The sequence below is a fragment of the Bacillus rossius genome, chromosome 1 (genome assembly GCF_032445375.1).
Source record: "Bacillus rossius redtenbacheri isolate Brsri chromosome 1, Brsri_v3, whole genome shotgun sequence".
Taxonomy (NCBI): Eukaryota; Metazoa; Arthropoda; class Insecta; order Phasmatodea; family Bacillidae; genus Bacillus; species Bacillus rossius.
The window spans coordinates 75,773,978-75,793,529 of NC_086330.1; the positions used below are offsets into that span (position 1 = coordinate 75,773,978).

General features: G+C 38.4%; 1 protein-coding gene across 5 annotated transcripts in view; it reads left to right on the plus strand.

The window, feature by feature from the left end:
• The window catches only part of LOC134538005 (transducin-like enhancer protein 4), a 237,887-nt gene that overhangs the window by 43,536 nt on the left and 174,799 nt on the right, over positions 1–19,552 (plus strand). For all 5 annotated transcript variants that reach the window (XM_063379005.1, XM_063379006.1, XM_063379012.1 and 2 more), the window contains exon 2: positions 16,914–17,011. In XM_063379005.1, coding sequence (XP_063235075.1) covers positions 16,914–17,011 — 98 coding nt within the window. The remainder of the gene's footprint in view (positions 1–16,913; positions 17,012–19,552) is intronic.

The window sequence follows — 19,552 nt, forward strand, 5'->3', positions numbered from 1 at the left end:
CAAATACGGTTCGGTTAGTTCACTTATTTTGATTACTCATAAATACAGACCTGCAAAATTCGCAGTTTCGATGGCCTTCAGGATATACTGCACATACCCCTGTACACTCGGGCAAATAACGCAAGTTCATTGGCTGCTGACTTGTAAGTCGTCTCAGCTGGTTTGTCTGTGATTCGATCCTTCTTTGGTTGAGGGTTTATACTGGTTGAGATTCGTCCAGATGAACAGTAAGCCAATAGCAAAATTATCTAAGAGGTATATGTGTTTGAATTCTAGCCTATCGCCGAATGAATCCGCGAATTTTGCAGGTCTCTACTCATAAACCATTTTTTTAAACTCAACACTTTCTGTATTTTCTTTGATGACTGAAATAATTTTTTTCGAACTAAAAAAAATACCACGCAAAATATTTTGCAACAAATATTACTTTGATAATATAAGTTGGTTCATACAGAATTAATTAATCGACGTAATATTAATGATCCTAGACCGAAGTGTAATCTAACATATAAAATTATGTTCGTTTGGTCTCTGGGAACCCTGCAGATCGAGGAGTGTTTTATGAAAGACAGACAGTGAACTTGCTCAGGAGTTTTAGACATGACATGACATGACATGACACCCCTGTGAGCGCGCACCTGCGCTGGATGCCTCGGCGGGAAACTAAGAAAGTACGCAGTGTCCTCTGCAATGCGATTGTTTGCTGAATCGATTCGATCCAGCCAATTAGTTCAAGTAATTGAATCTATGCAGATGGTTTGGTGTGCTGGTTGGCTCGATTGATTTATGGAATACAGGGTTCGTACGCCTTCTTAATATCCTTGAAAAGTCCTTAATTTATTTTTAATTAAATAAGGGGCCCTTAATAATCCTCAAATTTCACTTATAACAATTAAAAACACTGATACCGCACAAATAAGTGATAAATGCGGGTACGTATTTTAATGTTCTTTTTGTTTCCTACCTGGCAGTAAACAACTCATGCGGAGTACAATTTGCGAATTTCGGTTTACATGATTAGAATTTACGAGTTTTGAATTTGTTTTTCATAACTAGAACCTGACCTTTAAAATAAAGAACCATGGAATTGTAAAATTTACAGTTTAAAATTTGATTTTCAGGATTTTATTTTTATCGTATGTGTTGAATCGAATGATGAGATAATAATCGGAATCTGATGTTCCTATCATATAATCGATTCAAGTGTAAAAAAAAAAAGACGTAAACTTGGCCATCCGTACGAGAAAGCGCCAGTGAACTAGCGGCTGGGAACGCGGCCCTCGCGGAAGGTCTTGCAACAGTGCCACATTGTTTTGCCGCTTGGAAGGCGGCGTTGCCACGTCACGCGCCGGGGAGCAGAACCCCCGCAGGCCCATTGTGCAGCGGGTCGAGTGAGACGGTCTACTTGCGCGCCGACTTGTGCCGACTTGTCGCCAGCCGGCGCCAGGGAGGCCCGTTGTTGCCAGCCGTCCACCTTCTACCCGGGTTGCATGCGGATCGTAGCTGTTTTATTGGACATACGCCAGTGCTATTTTGCATTGTTTGTCATGAAAAAAAAAATTAAGAATGCAAAATAAAAAAATGAAATAGTGAGAAATAAATCCCCATAGAACAAGCCTAAAGCAGCTGATGTCTTAGCAGATTGACTCAACAATGAACCGACACTGGTATAATTGACAACACAACGACGAAAGCATAGACGAACAGTCTTACACTTAAAATATCAGGCAGCACAAGAATTCCATGGAAGGAATTTAGTTATGAAAAAAAAAATTGGTTGTCTGTAAAGTCGGTTTACAGACGACAGTTTAACGTGACGTCATAACAAAACATTGATGAAATGATTGCATACTTTTATGAATACAATTGAATCATTTTTATTGAATTATCACTATTTTGTATGGATACAAAGAAGGAGTGAAATGAAATCTACAATTTAATTGATAAATTTACTTTTATTTGCACTCATTAATTCAAATATGTTTATTACTTTAACGAAGAGATTATTTTAACTATAACTTTTATACATGTTTGCTATTTAACTTCTTCCAATCTGTGTTATTCTGTTAAGGATAGGACGATGATAGTAAAAGTAGGAATCGAATGGGAGTGTTTCAAGTTTAATGTGCCTCGAAAAAGTGAAATCGATGGTTGTTCCAATCGAGTGGAAGAGAGATAGATGCGGCGCAAGCGTACAATGAGCGTAACAGGACACAGCGCAACGGGACAATGTGCGCTACGGGAAACTTTTTAGTGTGTGCATCCGGCGTTCATCGATTTATTAGACGTTGTCACGTCAAAAAATAACAGCACAGACGAACACAGTGGGCTAACAACGACGAGACATTTTCAACAAGAACAGGAAATACAAGCAGACAGCAAAACATGTACAACGCAGCTAACATACGAACACAACGATGAAAACAAACAGGTATTACGGACAATACAACTACGACAGCGCCGACGCAAACAGGAGGGTTTCCTACAACAAAGAGTATGTTTGTGCCTGAGGATGGAACAGATGCCAGTTACCGAAACGTCACAAATGTGATGCAAGTCCCTTGAATGCTTTCAACAATCTGAACCGAGTGTTTCATGCAAGAACATAATTCTTAAAACACGCGTTTAAGCGATTTTCGGTGTCCTAAAAATACCGTTAAAAACGAAGTACGGAATCAGAACTACTCATCAACCGCATAGCGTATTCCTAAACGCCGCCGCTATGTTTTTCTCCGCAGCTTTTACACGCCGTGTGCGGGCCCGGGTAGGCTGCAAGAAAGGCAAGAAAGCACTCAGTCACCGCCGACGTCGCAGCTTGTTGGACACCCCTGCAGACCCGCAGCGCGTGCGATCCCACACTATTTACAATTCGGCGAACAGGGGCCTGCTTTATTCCCGGCCCTGTGAGACCACGGCTGCCAACATTCCACCAGGCTCCGCCGGCAGACGTGCGAGGCATGTCTTCTGCACACTTTCCCGCCTGTAGCACTTACAGTCCGTTCCCATCGCGCGTTAGAAGGGAAACCCCTACTTCAATAATCAGCTTAGACCAAGACACAAAGTAGTCAATGGTAAATTCACTTCAACGGCAAAACCAAACATTATAACATTGTTCGTACGCCTCTTTAATATCCTTTAATTGAATAAGGACCCTCAAAAGTATTTAAATTTCACTGAGAATCCGTAATAACTTCTTAATAAAGACCGATAGCGTAAAATAAATTGATGAATAGAGAACTTTAATTATTTTTTTTGTTTCGGACTCGGCAGCAAAAAAACACTTTGCGCATGCCCAGTATAATTGGTGAATTTCATGCCACGTGATAACACTTTATATATTAAAAACTGAGTTCGTGTTTAGGTTTTTTATATACCAATTCTGAACTAAAAAAGCGTGTTTTTTTTGTTTTACTGTGATACTGTAAACTTACTAACTAAATATAAATTATTATAAAATGAAATGTTGGGGCTTGGGTTAGATATGTGATTCAGAGTTAATTCTGGACAATTGGAAAAAAGGATTTTGTGATTTGACATTCCAAATAGTTTTCTACCTTTCAATAGTGGTGAAGGTGATGAATTAAGGGGTCCTTAAAAACTTCTTAATTCCTGATTGCACAATAGGGTACGAACCATGATTAATTAAGGTACCAAAAAATACTACACAAACATTTTTGAAAATTTATGTACAAACTTTCACGATTCCAATAGAAAAATCGGTGTCGTTTCCAGCGTAACGGAAAATTGAGCACTGCAGCGTCGCTCACTACCGCTTGCCTGAGAGTGAGGATTGGAGTGCTCAGTTCTCCCCTCCCTCACCACGATCGACCGCCCCACTCCTGAGCATTGTAGTTTTCTTCACGCGCCGATGAGTCATGGCTTCAACTTAATCATACCTGCTGTAAAGTTTCTTTAAAAAAAAATAGCTTTTTTTCACTCCATTTTTTTCTGAAATACTTAACTGTTCATCCATAGCATCAAAATATTAAACTTGGAACATGGCAAAACGACTCTTTTCGATTCCTAAACTACAAAACAGTTTTAAAAAATTATATGAATAGAGGGAATTCCCGGTCGCTCACAGACACGTTTGTAATTTCCAGGTCGAGAACTGTTCTTGCCCCAAGCGGGCGCCGCTGTCCCATAAGGCAACACGACGGCGGTAATCAGCTGCCGCGCGCCGAGTGCGCGTTTATCAGCGCCGCCAACTGCGCAAAGTCGCGGGAAGTGGGGGGTGACAGCTGATAGCGCGCGGCCCCCTGTCCTCTCTTCCTCTGTGCTCTTGTCAACACCGCGTGCAAATACTCTTCCCATCGATCCCGTGAAGGGGTGCGAGGATCGATTTTTAAATTTTATTTTAAATATTAACGACATGGGGGAGAGATAGGAGCCGAAACTCTCTCTCTCTCTCTCTCTCTCTCTCTCTCTCTCTCCCTCCCCTACTCTGCGTTTCAATAGATTCTAGGCTATAACATTTTATACCGTTTATATTTCTAAAATGAGATTATATAATTTAGTTTAATATTTGAAGTCAGCAAATAGTTTCCTCTGTGAACTCATTGGTGTTTATTATCGAATTTATTTTCGGGAATGACAACTGTAATAATACTGTATAGAAACTATGTTGTGAACTTCGTAAATATCTTTATGTGTGATCTCTGCCTTGACGGAGGCAAATATTAAGTATTAAACCATAAATATTTGTTACGGCATTGAAACTTTGAAACCCGTATGGCATGTTTTGGTTTCGCTCTCTACCCCTTGTGTTGTCGCTGTGTCTGGACGTTTGAGCCACGGAGTGTGTTAAGTCCGTGTAGCACAGCAAGTATATATGTCTCTAGATGAAGGACGATCAGTCCCCGTCATCGTGCATTTGTCGAAATGTTTAGCCGCAGCTTGCAGTACAGGTTCAGTGTTACGGTTTATGGCACCACAGAGACCTGCAAAGTTTGCGTTATTTCGTTTTCTTATTCTCTTCCTGTGTTTCGGGGCGCATCAGATCCTCAGAAGCTACATAATTTTTTATTCAAATTTACAATGATAAATATTTTAGACAGTTTCCAAATGATAACTCGACTTCTGCAGGTCTTCAGGCTCAGTAAGTTCTTCTGGCTGATAGTTGCAGAGAACTTTCGTTGCTCTAACCACGTAAAAAGAAAGTAGGAATAAAATTTGTAATTTTGTAACAAATCTAGATTTATAATTCACAATTGAAGCAATAGCAAAAAGGGTTCAAAAATGGAAATTGGCGGGTTCTAGACCGCTTCTCGATGTCCGAGCCATTTTGTTGGGGCGTGTGCCGCAGTTGTATACTTCTATAAGCTTGTCTGTTCTGTGTCGTCTCATCGGAGAGAATGGTGGGGTTAGTTTACAAAAATGCAGAAACGCTGCTCGCCTCTCTGTCTTTGTCTCTCTCTCTCTCTCTCTCTCTCTGTTTGTGTGTGTGTGTGTGTGTGTCTTAACTGTTCCCGCTCCTCCTAGCGGCGTTCACACATGCGTCTGCTTACAAGTCATACTTAGCTTTATCGAATATAAGTAGTAATTAGGCACAAGAAATCAAATATAAATCATTAGCTGGACTGGACAATTTGACTAAACAAAAAGAAGGAAGATTTTTCTTTCTTTTGTTCCATTTTATTTAAAGGCTATTCATCAAATTTTAACTATCTTGCATTTGTCGTTATGCCAAAAATATTTTTACAGATATTGACGTGTGTAAAATCATGGGTGTAAAAATGCGCGCAAGTCTTCTTATTTATCATCACTTACGCGACTTCGTACACTCGTGATATTACACTAAATATTTGTAGCTAAATAACAAAAAAGTATGGAAGGTATCGAGTTAAAATAATATAAATAGCTCTTAAATTAAAGTAATGACGAGGAAAAAAATCAACATGGCGTGTGAGTCCGAGCCCTACAGTCGTCCGCCTGACCAGTAGTTTTGACAGTAGTTTTGACAGTTCTATCGGCAGCTAAGAAGTTCAGTGATGGATTAAACATGCATACTTCGCAGCTCTGGCGCGCGGTCTACATCCTGTGCGCACAGACGTCGCTTGGGACGTTTATAGTTCTCGATGGGAGGTTGGAAGACAAAAGACAAAAGGCTCTACGCCTTTTCAAAAACACCGCCTTCTCGCTCCAAACACCTCCTGGAGCGCCGACGCAGTAAACTGCTGCTCTTGGCGACGACCGCTCGGGATGTTGAATGTCCTTGTTGTTTTGGAAGAAGGGGGGGGGGGGGGGGGGTGGAGGAAGGAAAAATAAACAAGAAGAGACACCCGCCTATTCAGTCACTGCGCGATACACATCAGCAGACACGCTAGCGCTTGCCCGCGTTCTCTCTCACCAACAGGCAAGGTGGTACTCGGCCAGGCTAGACTCGCACGATGCAAGTGAAGTGGGTTAGTTTAGTTAGAAAGTAGTGAAAAATACTTTTACGTATGCTCATTTTCGTAAGCAGGATCATACACACAAATATTGGTTTCACGCATTGTTATGATTACTAATTTAAATTATTTATCCAAGTTATTGGCGTGACAGAGCATAAAAATTAGCACATATTTCCTTATTAGTCTATTCTATTGTTAGTATCTACCTGTCGTCTCTCAAGTCTTGTTTTCGGCCGCCATTTTAGGCTCCCCCTTTCCCCGTCTTCCTTCCTAAGTATTTCGAAAGAGGAATGTCATAGATAGTTGTATACATATAGTATTGGTACCAACCAAGCTGTGAACTCACACAAATTGAAATTATAATGTTTGGCAATGCCGGAATGGAAGTAGGCTAATAAATATCAAATTGTAATTATCAACACATTCCAGACTTTCTACAATTAGATTGTCCGTATTGTACATATTGACGAAATATCGCAACGAAATCCCAATCGCATTCAGCTATTGCTGTTCGTCATTGATGCATCCATGGGCATTGACTTAAAACGAAAAGTATGCATGTAACCTGAAATAATCTGAAAATGTGAGTTAAAGCATATTTTGAGAAATTATTTTATGCAAGTTTTTTTTTGTAGTAACCATTATTTGGCGTTCATCATTAATCGTTATAGTAAGAGGATGCCCAAATTGTTGGCGCTGATTGCCTGGCGCGGGAGAGGGCGGATGTCGAAGAGCCGCCTGGGTTGGGTTATCTTCTTTTTCTCGCATTGAACCTGCCTGCTGAATGCTTGCAATAATTTAACCCCGCATGACTGAGCCCAGGGTTTTCCCTGTGTCTATGCAGCTTTCACCTGGGCTCAACTTAAGCTAGTTGTAGTCTAGAGTTTAAGATAGGGGAGTTAGTCATGGCATCAATCGCTGCCATGGCTGACCAATCTCCTCATAGCACAATATGCATGCTATCCATCCTGTATGGTTGAAACCCAGCATAGTTAGGCGCGAAGGCTTCGGCCTGGGTCGCACCTAGAGTCTTCCCTAACCCAGACCCCTCCAAACAAATACACTTAGTTTTAGTTAGGTTTTATTAGTCAGGAAAAAAATTGACATGTTCTCTACGGGTTGCAGGCGGCAGGTAGAAAGCGCTGCGGAATCACCCCTCTTGCCCTTGGGCGAGTGTGTTGTGGAAATAAATTATGGAGGGGGGGGGGGAATAGATTGAGATAGGAGAGAGAGAGCCTGCAGAACACGGCGTGTGGTAAAAAAAAGTTGTGTCAACCGCAGAGGGGAGAGGCTTCTGTCTAGCGTGACGGACCGTGACGATAGCGATGTTTGGGAAGGGGGGTGGGAGGGGGGGAGGGAGCAAAGGTTGAAATCGACCCAAAAGAGCGTGACTCCATTTATGAACGCCACTTCCTCTCAGGCTTGTGGACCGGATGTTCTGAAAATTTGCTTCCTTCTGGCCACGGAAAGTTATACACGAAACTGAACTAACTAAAACAAATAATTGCAAATGCATGTTTGGCTACTTGGGGTGTGTTAAATGCGCCATTTTTTATATTAAGCATTTCTTTTCAGCCGATTGCGGACAGTGTTGACAATGTTGTTTGCATCTCCCCTCTTTAATCGGTCTCTCGTTCGGTCCTAGCTGTAAGCGTTGGTAGAAGTTGCATGTCAAGAAGTGTAAAGTAGTCGAAATTTAATTACGGCAAAATGACTTCGAAACGGTGGTCGTTTTATTTCTCTGGTGGGAATACGAGCTAGAAATAGAAGCTAAGTTGTTGAGTAACTAGTTCTACAGGGCATGTATGGCTCTTTCCGAACGACGTGAGCGCAGGTTTCTGGGATAGATGCACGTCACGTGTTGCTTGGTTGCAAGGTGGCTCCTCCCACAATCAGCCAACCGGCAATCGAACGGGCGGTGTCGATATTGAAAGTAGGTAGTCGCTATAAACTTTTATAAACCCTTTCTGTTCCCTACTTGTTGGGAGTGAAATATTTTATCTGAAACGTATAGGGTTTGAAAATGTACTTGATTGCTCTCCATTCTCTCCTAGGCAAAAACTCTAAGAATTATTTACCCTCAACCAAATAAGTATCGAACCACATGCTACCAGGTTGAGACGTCTCATACAGTGGCGGACGCAAGGAGAGGGGCTAGGGGAGATGATACCTATACCTTCTCCTGAAGTTGTAAACTAAATGAGAACTTACTGAACACAGTTGTTACTTCGGGTGAAGCAAGGTGAGCTGTTACAATATCTGCTACAGAAAAACCACACAGGAAATGATGCATGTTGAGAATGATAATGTAACTGTCAAAACCCCTTGTTGGCGTAATTTTTTTTTAAATACACAGATTTTAATTTTAATCCTATAGTTCACTGACCCTGCTGATAACTTGTCGCGTTCTCGGGGTGATTCATGTTCCCGTTGTTTGCCTACTCTTTCAAGCTGTTCGGAAAGGGGGGGGGGGGGGGGGAGGTCGCATCTCTCGGAACAAAGTCAGCCCCACATTAGCGAGCACTTACATACGCCCTGCTGTTACCGTGCGTAGTCTCCCACGAGGCATGAGGCAGAAGAAATAATTGCGGGTAGAAATACGCCACAGAGATATGTGGAAAGTAAAGGTGATACCCGCCATTTTGCTACAGCGACAGAATTCGCGGTGGTTGTAGAACTTGGTTCAATTAAAAATTATCCAGTCGCTCAGTGTTCTGTTTGAATATTTTCTTTATTATTTTGCAGTAGAAATGTTCAGTTCTACCTTCAAAGACGTATAGTTACAAGCTTTGGGAAGAACTTAAGACCATAAGTCGCATAGAGGTTTTCTGCTTATTCTGTGATCACCCTGTATATTTTTATTTGTTTCGGCGGCAGAACCCTCCCTGAGAGCGCGGCATCTGGCGCTGAGTGTACGCGGTGTTCGCAGTAGCTGCGAGGGTAGAGGCGGAGGGAGAAAAGTCAACAGCGTCGACTAAAATCCTCTTTACATTACTTCCCTCCCCACGGCACCCTTCGCGCCTCCGAATTACCCCCTCCCCAGCGCTGCTTCCCCCCTTGGGCACGCCGCCATTTTCACCCGGCAGCTGTCTCCCCGGGCGAGCGGGTGCAGTAGTTGCGGCGGATGTTGGCACGCCTGGCGAGGCGCGAGGGCTCTTAATTACCCGGCCGCTCGTTCTGACGCTCCCCGGAGCCGCCATTTAGCGCCGTGCAGCCTCCTTCAGCACCTGTCCTTCAACAGTTGGGCCGGTTTTATTTATACCATTGTTTTCATCTGAACATGTTTTTAAAATTTTAAACTATTGAAATAAGTTTATTAATTTTCAAGCATGAAATTTTACAGGCTTAAATAAAGTAGCATTTTGGCGCATTTCACTTTGTGGAAAAAGATACACCTAAACGCGATAAAATTTTCAGATATCTTAGTGTGATGTAGCTATATATAATTACGTCTTGATATGCACTTTAAAGAAAAATTGAAATAAACGAGGAACATTCCAGGGTATAGTTCCGAATTTTTTTCTCTCTCAGGTATTTACTGTGTTGTCTAATAACGATTGAAACTCGCGCTAATGTTCATAATTAATACAATTTGTTTGACATTTTGCATTTCGCAAATATTTCATAATTTCTAAATCTGTGCAACAAAGCATATGATTTAAGACAGCTATCGTGATAATAATGACGATAAAATAGAAAATAACCAACTAGACGTGTGAGAATGAGTCGCAAGTTTAATCTTATTGAGAAATGTTAGGATTATTTGGAATGCAGTATAGAAACCACGGTGGTCAAGTTTTAAAACCACTTAAATAAATGTGACATGGGTTGATTCCTGGTGGGTGTCAACCCCCGGACTCCCGCAGTTGGAAACGAACAACCTTGCTGCCCTCTCAATGACCTCGTTACCGACGATGCCTTAAGTCATAATCCATTACGAATAAATAATCTCATCCAAGCGAAATAAGCACAAGGCAATTGTGTCACAAGTGATGTGAAGCCAGTCCTCGCGGGAAAGCGAGGCAAGTAATGACAAACGGGCGGGGTTATGCGACGTGGTACACCCCCTACCCGCCGTCCAGAGGCCGATCATGATGCTGGTATCGCGCGTGTACCTTCTGGCGCGAATCTCTTCCGCGCCGCATGTTAATCTCCACACGCGGCAAATTACAGGTTGTCTAAAATTGATATTACTATGTTTAAAAATCTCGGGGTCCTTGAAGGAGGGGGGGGGGGGTTGTAGGAACGTTCTCACCGCACGAACGAAAAAGATAAAAAAAAGAGGCAAGTGGGGCCGCGGGCCGGAAGGGGAGGAGCCGGCCTACCTCCGAGCCGAGCCCGCCATGGGTTATTAGCGTTATTATTGTTATTACAGCTGCGACCGTTTTCTGAAAGGGCGGCGGGGTGGGGGGAATTGTGGGAATCGCTTTGCCTGTTGTGGGGAGGAGGAAAATAAAAGACTTATCGTTTCCCCCCCCCCCCCTTTTTTTCTCTATAATCCCTCTTCCTCCTTTTTGCTCTGGAAAACCTTTTTATTTTTCTTCGCCATCGCCCGAATCGTAGCCGGTTTTATGTTAATGACCTGCGCTGGGGGAATGGGGTTTGTGGCGGACTTGCTCCCAAAACTGCGTGATTATTTGATGGCGTGGTGGAATCCTTCCCCCCCCCCCCTCTCTCTCTGTCTCTCTTAACACCACTGTTTTATTCCCCCGCGACCTTTAAAACCTCCCCCTTTCCTATTTCAGCAATGGGTTTCAGCTCCGGTCTCCATACAGCCAGCTGAGAGGGAGGAGAAGGAAAATGGCGGTCGAGGAATCTCACGCGTAACGTCCCTAATTGGACGCCAACTAATCTTTGCTCCTGAGAACCGGACGCCCGATACACATGGCGAAGATGGAGCCAGGTGTTTTCTCACCAGATCATCATTAAACACCACTATAACTTCTCTCTCTTTTTTTTACGCTCTTGGTTCAGAATAGGTTTTTTTTTTCGTTCCCCACGATGGAATTATTTTAATGTCCGGCTGTGATGAGTTAGGTAAAATTGGCCACTTTCAGTACCTACTCCTTTTACATTTTACAATTTGTTCTGCCAAGTCAAAGGGTTCTATTTTTGAAACTCGCATTAAATTTTTGACAAGTCCATATTTTAAAAGTACCACTCGATTTAAACAAGCCTAACGTTAGTAATTATAAAGGTTAAAAAAACACCACTAACTTACTCTTAAGTTAGTAGAACATTTTACTAATTAATTTTTCTGATGGTAGGTTACTGGAGTTAAATGTTGAATTATTTAGGTAACAGAATTATAACAGTTGGTTTTGGTTCATGTAATTATAACTACATGCAATTGGCTGTAAAACCAACCGACTCAAAGCCACAAGACGTAAAAAAAAATTTAAAAACAGCCCTAATATTACGCTCACGTTGCTTGTGTTGAAAGTAAAGCTCGATACAAGTATGTAACAAGCACTAAGCTACAGTGTGTACATTTTCTTTTTGTGTTCTCTCCCCACCCCTACTCCAAAGAGAGATTTAAGTAAAATATTTCTACTTCCCTATTTTTCAAGAAAGCTAGCATTTATAACAGCTAGAATTTTTTTTTAATCTCCACCTTGGAAAACAAACCCTAAAATATGGCTCTATTACATGTGTTGAAGGCTGAACCAGTAGTTCTGAAGATTAGTAGTGTCTAGAAAATAATATGAATTATAATTTAAGTTAATTATTGATTAGTTAAGCTACATTAATATGCATTGAATCTGGTCAAAATGGTAATTCGAATATTATAAACTGTGCGTACCTAACTTAAACAATCTTTTCACTTAAATTATAATACATATTTCTCAGAAGCCACTAATCTGCGTAACTGCCTTGAAATTTAATATAGATGTGTAATTTACTTCAGAAAAATAAACTTGTATTTATTTCCTAGAGTGTGTGTATTTTTAAAGAAAACTTTAATTTAATTTTTGAATATTTCTTGATTCGAAAAAAATACAGTAAATTATTATAAAACTGCTGTTCGAAATGGTGAACTACCGGTAATCTATTTGAAATAATATCACAACGACATTTGATATTTTCATCAAATTGAATCAGAGAAACTCATTAATGCAATTTTAAGGAATTTTTTTCAGGATAAAATCTGCTGAAGAAAATAACCTGTTAAGTTTTTAAGTTAATCTCGTAAAGTGTTTAAATTATTACTATCTATGGTGAAGCACGTGATATAATAAATAAAATGCACATTTCGATGCCTGAGCATGATTTGTCTAATTAGCTTTCTTTTTAATAGGTACTAGCTTGAGTAGCCTACACCACCTCACCATCACCCAATTTATCACAACTTTTATAACACAAATCCTAAATTTTCAACATTGAAAATAATTAAATCAAGCTTAAACTATCCATTTCAAGAAATTTCAATCATTATAATTTTAATTCGTGTCTGCTTTGAATGTGGTTAATTGTAAAGGGTTACGGTAACATTGTTTGATTCTCAATCAAAATATGAAAAATATTACTGTAATATATTAATTACTTATGTTGTATCCACTATACCTGTTAATAAATACTTGGAATTTCAGCCACATAAACATAAAGAACTCCTAACAGAAAAATATACTTTTATTCTGCCCTTGGTAATTCTGTAGGAAAGTTCTTTTTTTTTTTTTTTTTTACTTACTGATATGTTTTTCATTTATTCTCTAGAATACTTCAAATAATTTTGCCAGTAGTAAACCTTTTTGAATGGTTAGGTTAGGATTATGTTTTACAAATACTGTGAGAATAGTTATTTGGCGTAGATTAACTACATTAAAATACTTTAAAATAGTGGTAATGTTTGATTAGTGTGATTAGCTGCACAGAAATTACAATAATGTAAAGTGTTTCATTGTTAGGTTAGGTTTGGTAGATTAAAAATAAACTAAAATCTTTTGAATGTCTGAGAAGGATTTGCCAATTTAAAATGTAGCTAACTTAACCTAACCAACCATCCTTGCTACATTATACTATTCTTATTGTTGGTAATCTAACCTAACCAACCAGTCACACAATATCACAGTATGTTTTTAATGTAACTAACCTAACCACTTGTTAAAATGGTAAACTATTTATAGTATTACAATTCCCTCTTAGAGGTTAATTAGAGAACATCTTAAAATACAATAAAAAAAATTTTTAATTTTTATTTTATTCAGAAAACAAGACTTTCCTTCATACTTGCCCTGTCCTTATGCAGAAAAAATCCACTAGATGCAATTTATAAATGTAAAAGCCGTGCAATTTATATGAGAAAAAATATTAATGGTACATACTATCTTTGCTGGTGACTTATGAAACAGATCTCAAGAGGTACAGTGCTCAATTTGTTTACTCATTTTTTACATGGTGATTTTCCCTATACCATGATGGCATGATACTGTATACGTAGATCCTGTGGTTCATGATTCTTGCTGTTTTACTTTTGTATGTCGAAAAATCCTGGACATAAAAAAAGCTTGAATATCACAATACACACAGATTGTCAGGTGTTAAGGAAATGTTTTATTCATATTCAACTTACAATCATAATTCAATATTATATCACAAGTTTTCATTATTTCTAAGATATTTCGATGTACTAAATTAAAACAGCAAGAATCATGTACAACAGAATCAAGCCATTAATATCAAAGGATAAACTTATATATTGGTTACTGCAATTCCAACAATTAGGTAGATATTTCAAAATTTGGTAACAGTGTTAACGATTTTATCAACAGTGTTTATTTATGTGGATTCTTTTTGTAAAGGCAACAAGTATTACATCATAACAGTTCATTTGCCACACAATATATTGTTGTAAATTACGTCAAATCGAGTCATTTATCCTCCATGCCCAATTGTAATCACATTAGGCAATATCCCTAATTAACAGTCAAAATTTGGGAATGGAATTTTTCTTTGCTGACAGATTAACGAACTTCTAGATTCTACCAAGGACTTGTTGGTTGTAACTACAATAAGATAGTTTCTGATTAGAAACATATACAGAATTGTTTTTTTTTCTGGGAAAGGCGGGTGGGTTGGAAGGTATATAGAACAACCTTGCCCACTGTTATTCTTTCAATTTATTGTTGGTGGAAATAATAGATTTTTATAGTTCTTTAAGAATTTGGGGGGGGGGGGTGGGTGTTTTTTCCCCACCACCCATGTACACCTCTGTTTCTGAAACCCACACACTACACAAGCTACTAAGTAGTTGTGTTAAGTGTATATAAAAATGGCACTTTTACAGACAAAAAGTAACTGTTGGATTACAACTTAAAAAAATATATATATACATACCTGCCAACTCTCACGATTTTGGTGTGAGGCTCACGATTTTAAGGTTCATCTCACGCCCTCACGCCAAAATAGTGTTTCCTCACGATTTTTTGGGGCCCCAAGATTTTGTTTGTAAAAGTTACAAAACAAGTTTTATGAAAGCTTACAGTAACGAGTTTCCATCAATACTCGAGTCACGTAAAGGAAGCAATTTTGCGTTTTGTAGCATGTGCCGTGCTGATTTTTCTATCTCGCATAGTGGAAGAGGAGACATTGTGAAACATGTCGCTACAAAAAAACACTACTAACACGTGAAGTGTATTGCTTCCAATAAAAAAATTAATTTTGCTGTGAACAGTGATAATAGTGTTACACGAGCAGAATGTTATTTTACATCTTTTTTTATGCGGCCCTGCATGATCACTACACAACAGCGCTAAATTATGTTCAACTAAATTAAATCTGCAACCTATAATTTGTTGAAATAAATTTTGAAGCAGAGACCATGTAACATATGTACAGGTATGTCACTTAATTTAAAGATTTTCATTTGTTGTTTTTTATTTCTAACTTGTATTTATGGGCCTGAAAATTTTTATCGAGGACCTCATGATTTTTTAAATTTGAATGTTGGCAGGTCTGTATATATTTATATGCGACTAAGGTGTTCGAATTTTGAATTGCTATTGTAGAGCACCAATTATAGTTTTGTGTAGCAAAATAAAATTTACTGCACGTTTGTTACCCATCACATCATTCGTAATACAAATAACTAATTTTCATCACACACATATTTAAATAAAGGCAAACTACGTTATATGAATCTGCAATCAAATATTAATGTTTTGATTACTGTTGGTTTATCAATTATGTTTGTAAAGAGCTGCGATAACATTCGTAGATTTTAAATGTAAAAAAAAAAAAATCTGAAAATAATATAACAAGAACTCCCAAAAGAAAATACACCTTATTCCGTTATTTTGCAGAAAAAGTACATAATTCCGTGCATACAGCCCTAATTCCAAAAATTTATTCCAGAAGTCCTTTGCCACGCAATGCTCTGTTCGTGCAACTGTATGCCACATAAGAAATTGGCCTTTTCTTGAAGTTTTTAACCTACCCTGAACAAAAAAGTCACATGATCCAAATCATCAATTATTTATAAACATCATCTGTTCTTTTATTCCGTCAACTTGCTCCAATTCACATTTTACAAGCGTTATCTGATTGGGGTTGCCCATTTTTATGCTGGCAATGATTTATATTAAAACATTTGCCTACCAAAGTGTCAAACTGCGTTATCAACATGGTTGCCGGAGAAGGTTCAATTGGAATCAAAGATGGCTTCCCACTAGCAGGTTATATATTTCTATGTTGTTGGCAACAACTAATGGGTACGTGTACTCTTGTACGCGCGTTAGAAGTTATACTTAGCGCAACAACCTTTTAAAATATATTTCATATAAACTATGCAAGACGCAAACACGCAGCGCAAACATCGGCAAACTTTCAACTTTTGCATTTCGGCATGAGTTTCCGCCTTGCGTATTCGAAGTGAAGTGTTCTGAAGACGCATACGTTATCACAGAATTTCACGACTTTTTTAAAAATATAATTACGTTTTTCACTTGATAGCTTTCGCACAGTGAAATAAAATAACATTTTAAAATAAAATTATTGACAACCAGCCGTGTGCCCAATGGGAAAGTATTTGATCCTCAGTTTTGATGAATTAAAAACTGCTTTTTATTTATAAATAGTAGCATTAAACACAAAATTTCATATTTATAACTTAAAAATAGACAAACTTCCATAGAAACAGTCATGCCCTATTTAACCCCCTTAGGGGATGAATTAAAAAAAAAAATTCTTTCTCTGCTCACCTACATTATACAAGGAAATCCTGTTCAAAATGTCAAGCTTCTAAACCCACCGGTTTAGCTGTGCGTTGTATATCAGTCAGTCAGTGTTAAGAGTTTTATTAAGTATATTTAGTAATGTTTTCATGATAAACAGGAGAAGAAGTCTGTTTGTACTGTTTGGCATTGTCAAGTTGCAGTGTTAGAGACGTCGCGCGACTCGCGTTGGTTGCGTGCAGCGAGGCTTGTGGCTTGTGGCTTGTGGCTTGTGGCTTGTGTAGTTGTAGTGGAACCCGGCCTGAGACTGGAGCTGTGTGTCGGGTCGTGACGCGAGTGTGTGGTGTCGCAGGGACCGCCGCAGCCCGGACAGGCCTTCAAGTTCACGGTGGGCGAGTCCTGCGACCGCATCAAGGAGGAGTTCAACTTCCTGCAGGCGCAGTACCACAAGTGAGTAGTACCTGCAGTGCCCGAGTACCGAACACGCACCTTAGATTTTAATTCCGCTGAAAAGGATGGGGGGGATTATAACTCTCCATCTTCGCCCATGTTATTATACACCACATTAATATTTAATTAGTTATTATAAAATACGTTCGTCTTTAAATTAAAAAAAAAAGTGCAGCCTTCCAAGAAAAATTCCACTTGCAGACGTCCTCTTTTTCTAGCGTACGAAGGTTATTTGTAAAATACCATGATTTGAACATACGTGGTACCGTAATTCTATTGTCTCCATGTGGTTACCCCGCCGAGCCTAGATTCGACACTGCTCTGTGCTGACCCAGGCCCTAAGGCCCTCAGGCCCCAAACACAAGCTAAGCCATCCCAATTTACGTTTTTTTAAACATTCCTTACTTCAGGCCAATTTGACCACTCAGTGGCGAATACAATAATTTAAAATTTAAAAACCTGTATTTAAAAAAATGGGTGCGTGTTATTATGTACGCGTAGTAAAAAAAATAACATTAATTTTACATGCAATTAATTAATATAAATAAAATAATAAAATGACTAGAGTAATATTATGAATTCGGTTGAAAGTCGTATAGATTCAATCAAATTAAAACAGTAAAACAAAAACTGATTATTCAATATTATAAAAATTGTTATATAAAAATAGTAATTTAATTTAGTAAATAATTAAAATAAATTTTAATTAATGATGAAAATAAATAAATGTGCTAAATGTTTATTCTAATGTATTAATTTTAATCATTCACAAAATAATAATGTAATATTGGGGCGACGGAAGACTGCCATAATGGAAAACTACCATAAGTTAAAACGCAACCATACAGTCCTAATACTCGAACTACATGAGTTAATTATGTCTGTTATCTTAGGAAGAATTTGTAGAAATGAGCAGCATTCAAAGACTTGTGATTCTAATTCATGTGTTAACTCCAGATCACTAGTTGAAATGAAATGCAATCTAGTGACCGAAAATCTCAATTCCCTGAAAACCGACGGTTAAGTAAGTAAAATATTGCATGATTTATATCATATGTTAAAAATGCCACGGCAGATTGTCACCATCAGGTGTATAGCTATCTATAGTACTGAGGTGACAATTCAATTGATTTTATTTTACGTCATGTCTATCAAAAGAACGATAAAATAAACTTAAGCATGAATGATTTCACAGAAAAATATGTTTACGTTACTACATCATTAATAATACCCACACTATGTTTCTAATGGGTGGGGGTTCAATTTTCGTGGGCTGACTTCACTACGACTTTACTTCTTAATGGCTGTGGTGTTGTTTTTGTCGTGTCGGGGCTGTCACAGGATATCGTAATGCCAGCATTGTTTTTAGCATGTGCTGCGAAAACCACTATAAGAGTATTTTAACATATATATCTAAAAAAAAAAAAATAATAATTGCCATTAAGAATTGATAAAAACAATCACAACATTTCCAACCTGAAAACTGTGAATACGAAATATTTGTAATACTTTACTTGAGAACGATTCACGTTTGCTGTTTAAGTTTTATTGATTCAGTAGTTGTGAAATTAGGCCTATATTTTTACTGCGTCAATTACTACGAATTCATTGAAAAATACTCAAATGAGCTGGTTAAGTGAAAACATTTCAGAATATTAATTTGTGAAACCTTTGAAATCATTTTTATGTATGTTTATTAGAGGAATAGCATATTTCCGATATTATATTTCTTCTTATTCTGAAATGCTTGCTTGTCCGTGAACAGATTAATAGCGAGGTCAATGCAGACTGCCAAACACAATGCCACAGTAGAGCGACAAGTGAAAGGAATTATCCATGACCTACAGTAAGGAAGCATTCTACCAATTTTGTAGAATTATTCCGGGAATCAGCAGAATAAATCGGTGGGGCTGTATCGGGACTCGCGGCCGTTGGTTTCGCGCAAAACGTCTATGTCAGCAAGTCGCTTTTAGTGTAATGGTTTAAAATAAAAACAATAAAAATGAGACAGTGACTACGTACTAAATATTTTAATTCAAAACAGACACTAAATGGTAGCTTAATATTCATTTAAATTAATATTCGACGAACATTTTATTTAACATTGGCCTGTGATATGCGAAATGAGATATCGAAGTCATAATATTAACATTAATGTGTTTTTGTTTGTTTGTTTGTTTGTTTTTGGTGAATGTACAATCTGTACTGCCCACTGTTGGTTCTCTATACACAAACACACGAATCACCGCGCTATAACGTATGAGTCGTGAGCTTCACTGAACATAATTTTTTTCCTAACCTAAATTAAAACTAAGTGTACCTTTTTGGGAGGTCTAGGTAGGAAAGACTCTTAAGTGCGTCTCAGGCCGAAGCCTATGTAGTTAGTAAAATATTACAGCAAGATGATACAGACCTTTTCGTCTGTTCTGGTACCTATATGTTTCGGTGTTAATTTTAAAATCAAAAGAATAAATAAAAATTTGAAGATAAAAATTCACTTTTATTATCACAATTTGTTTATTATTTTGGTCTTTCGGAATT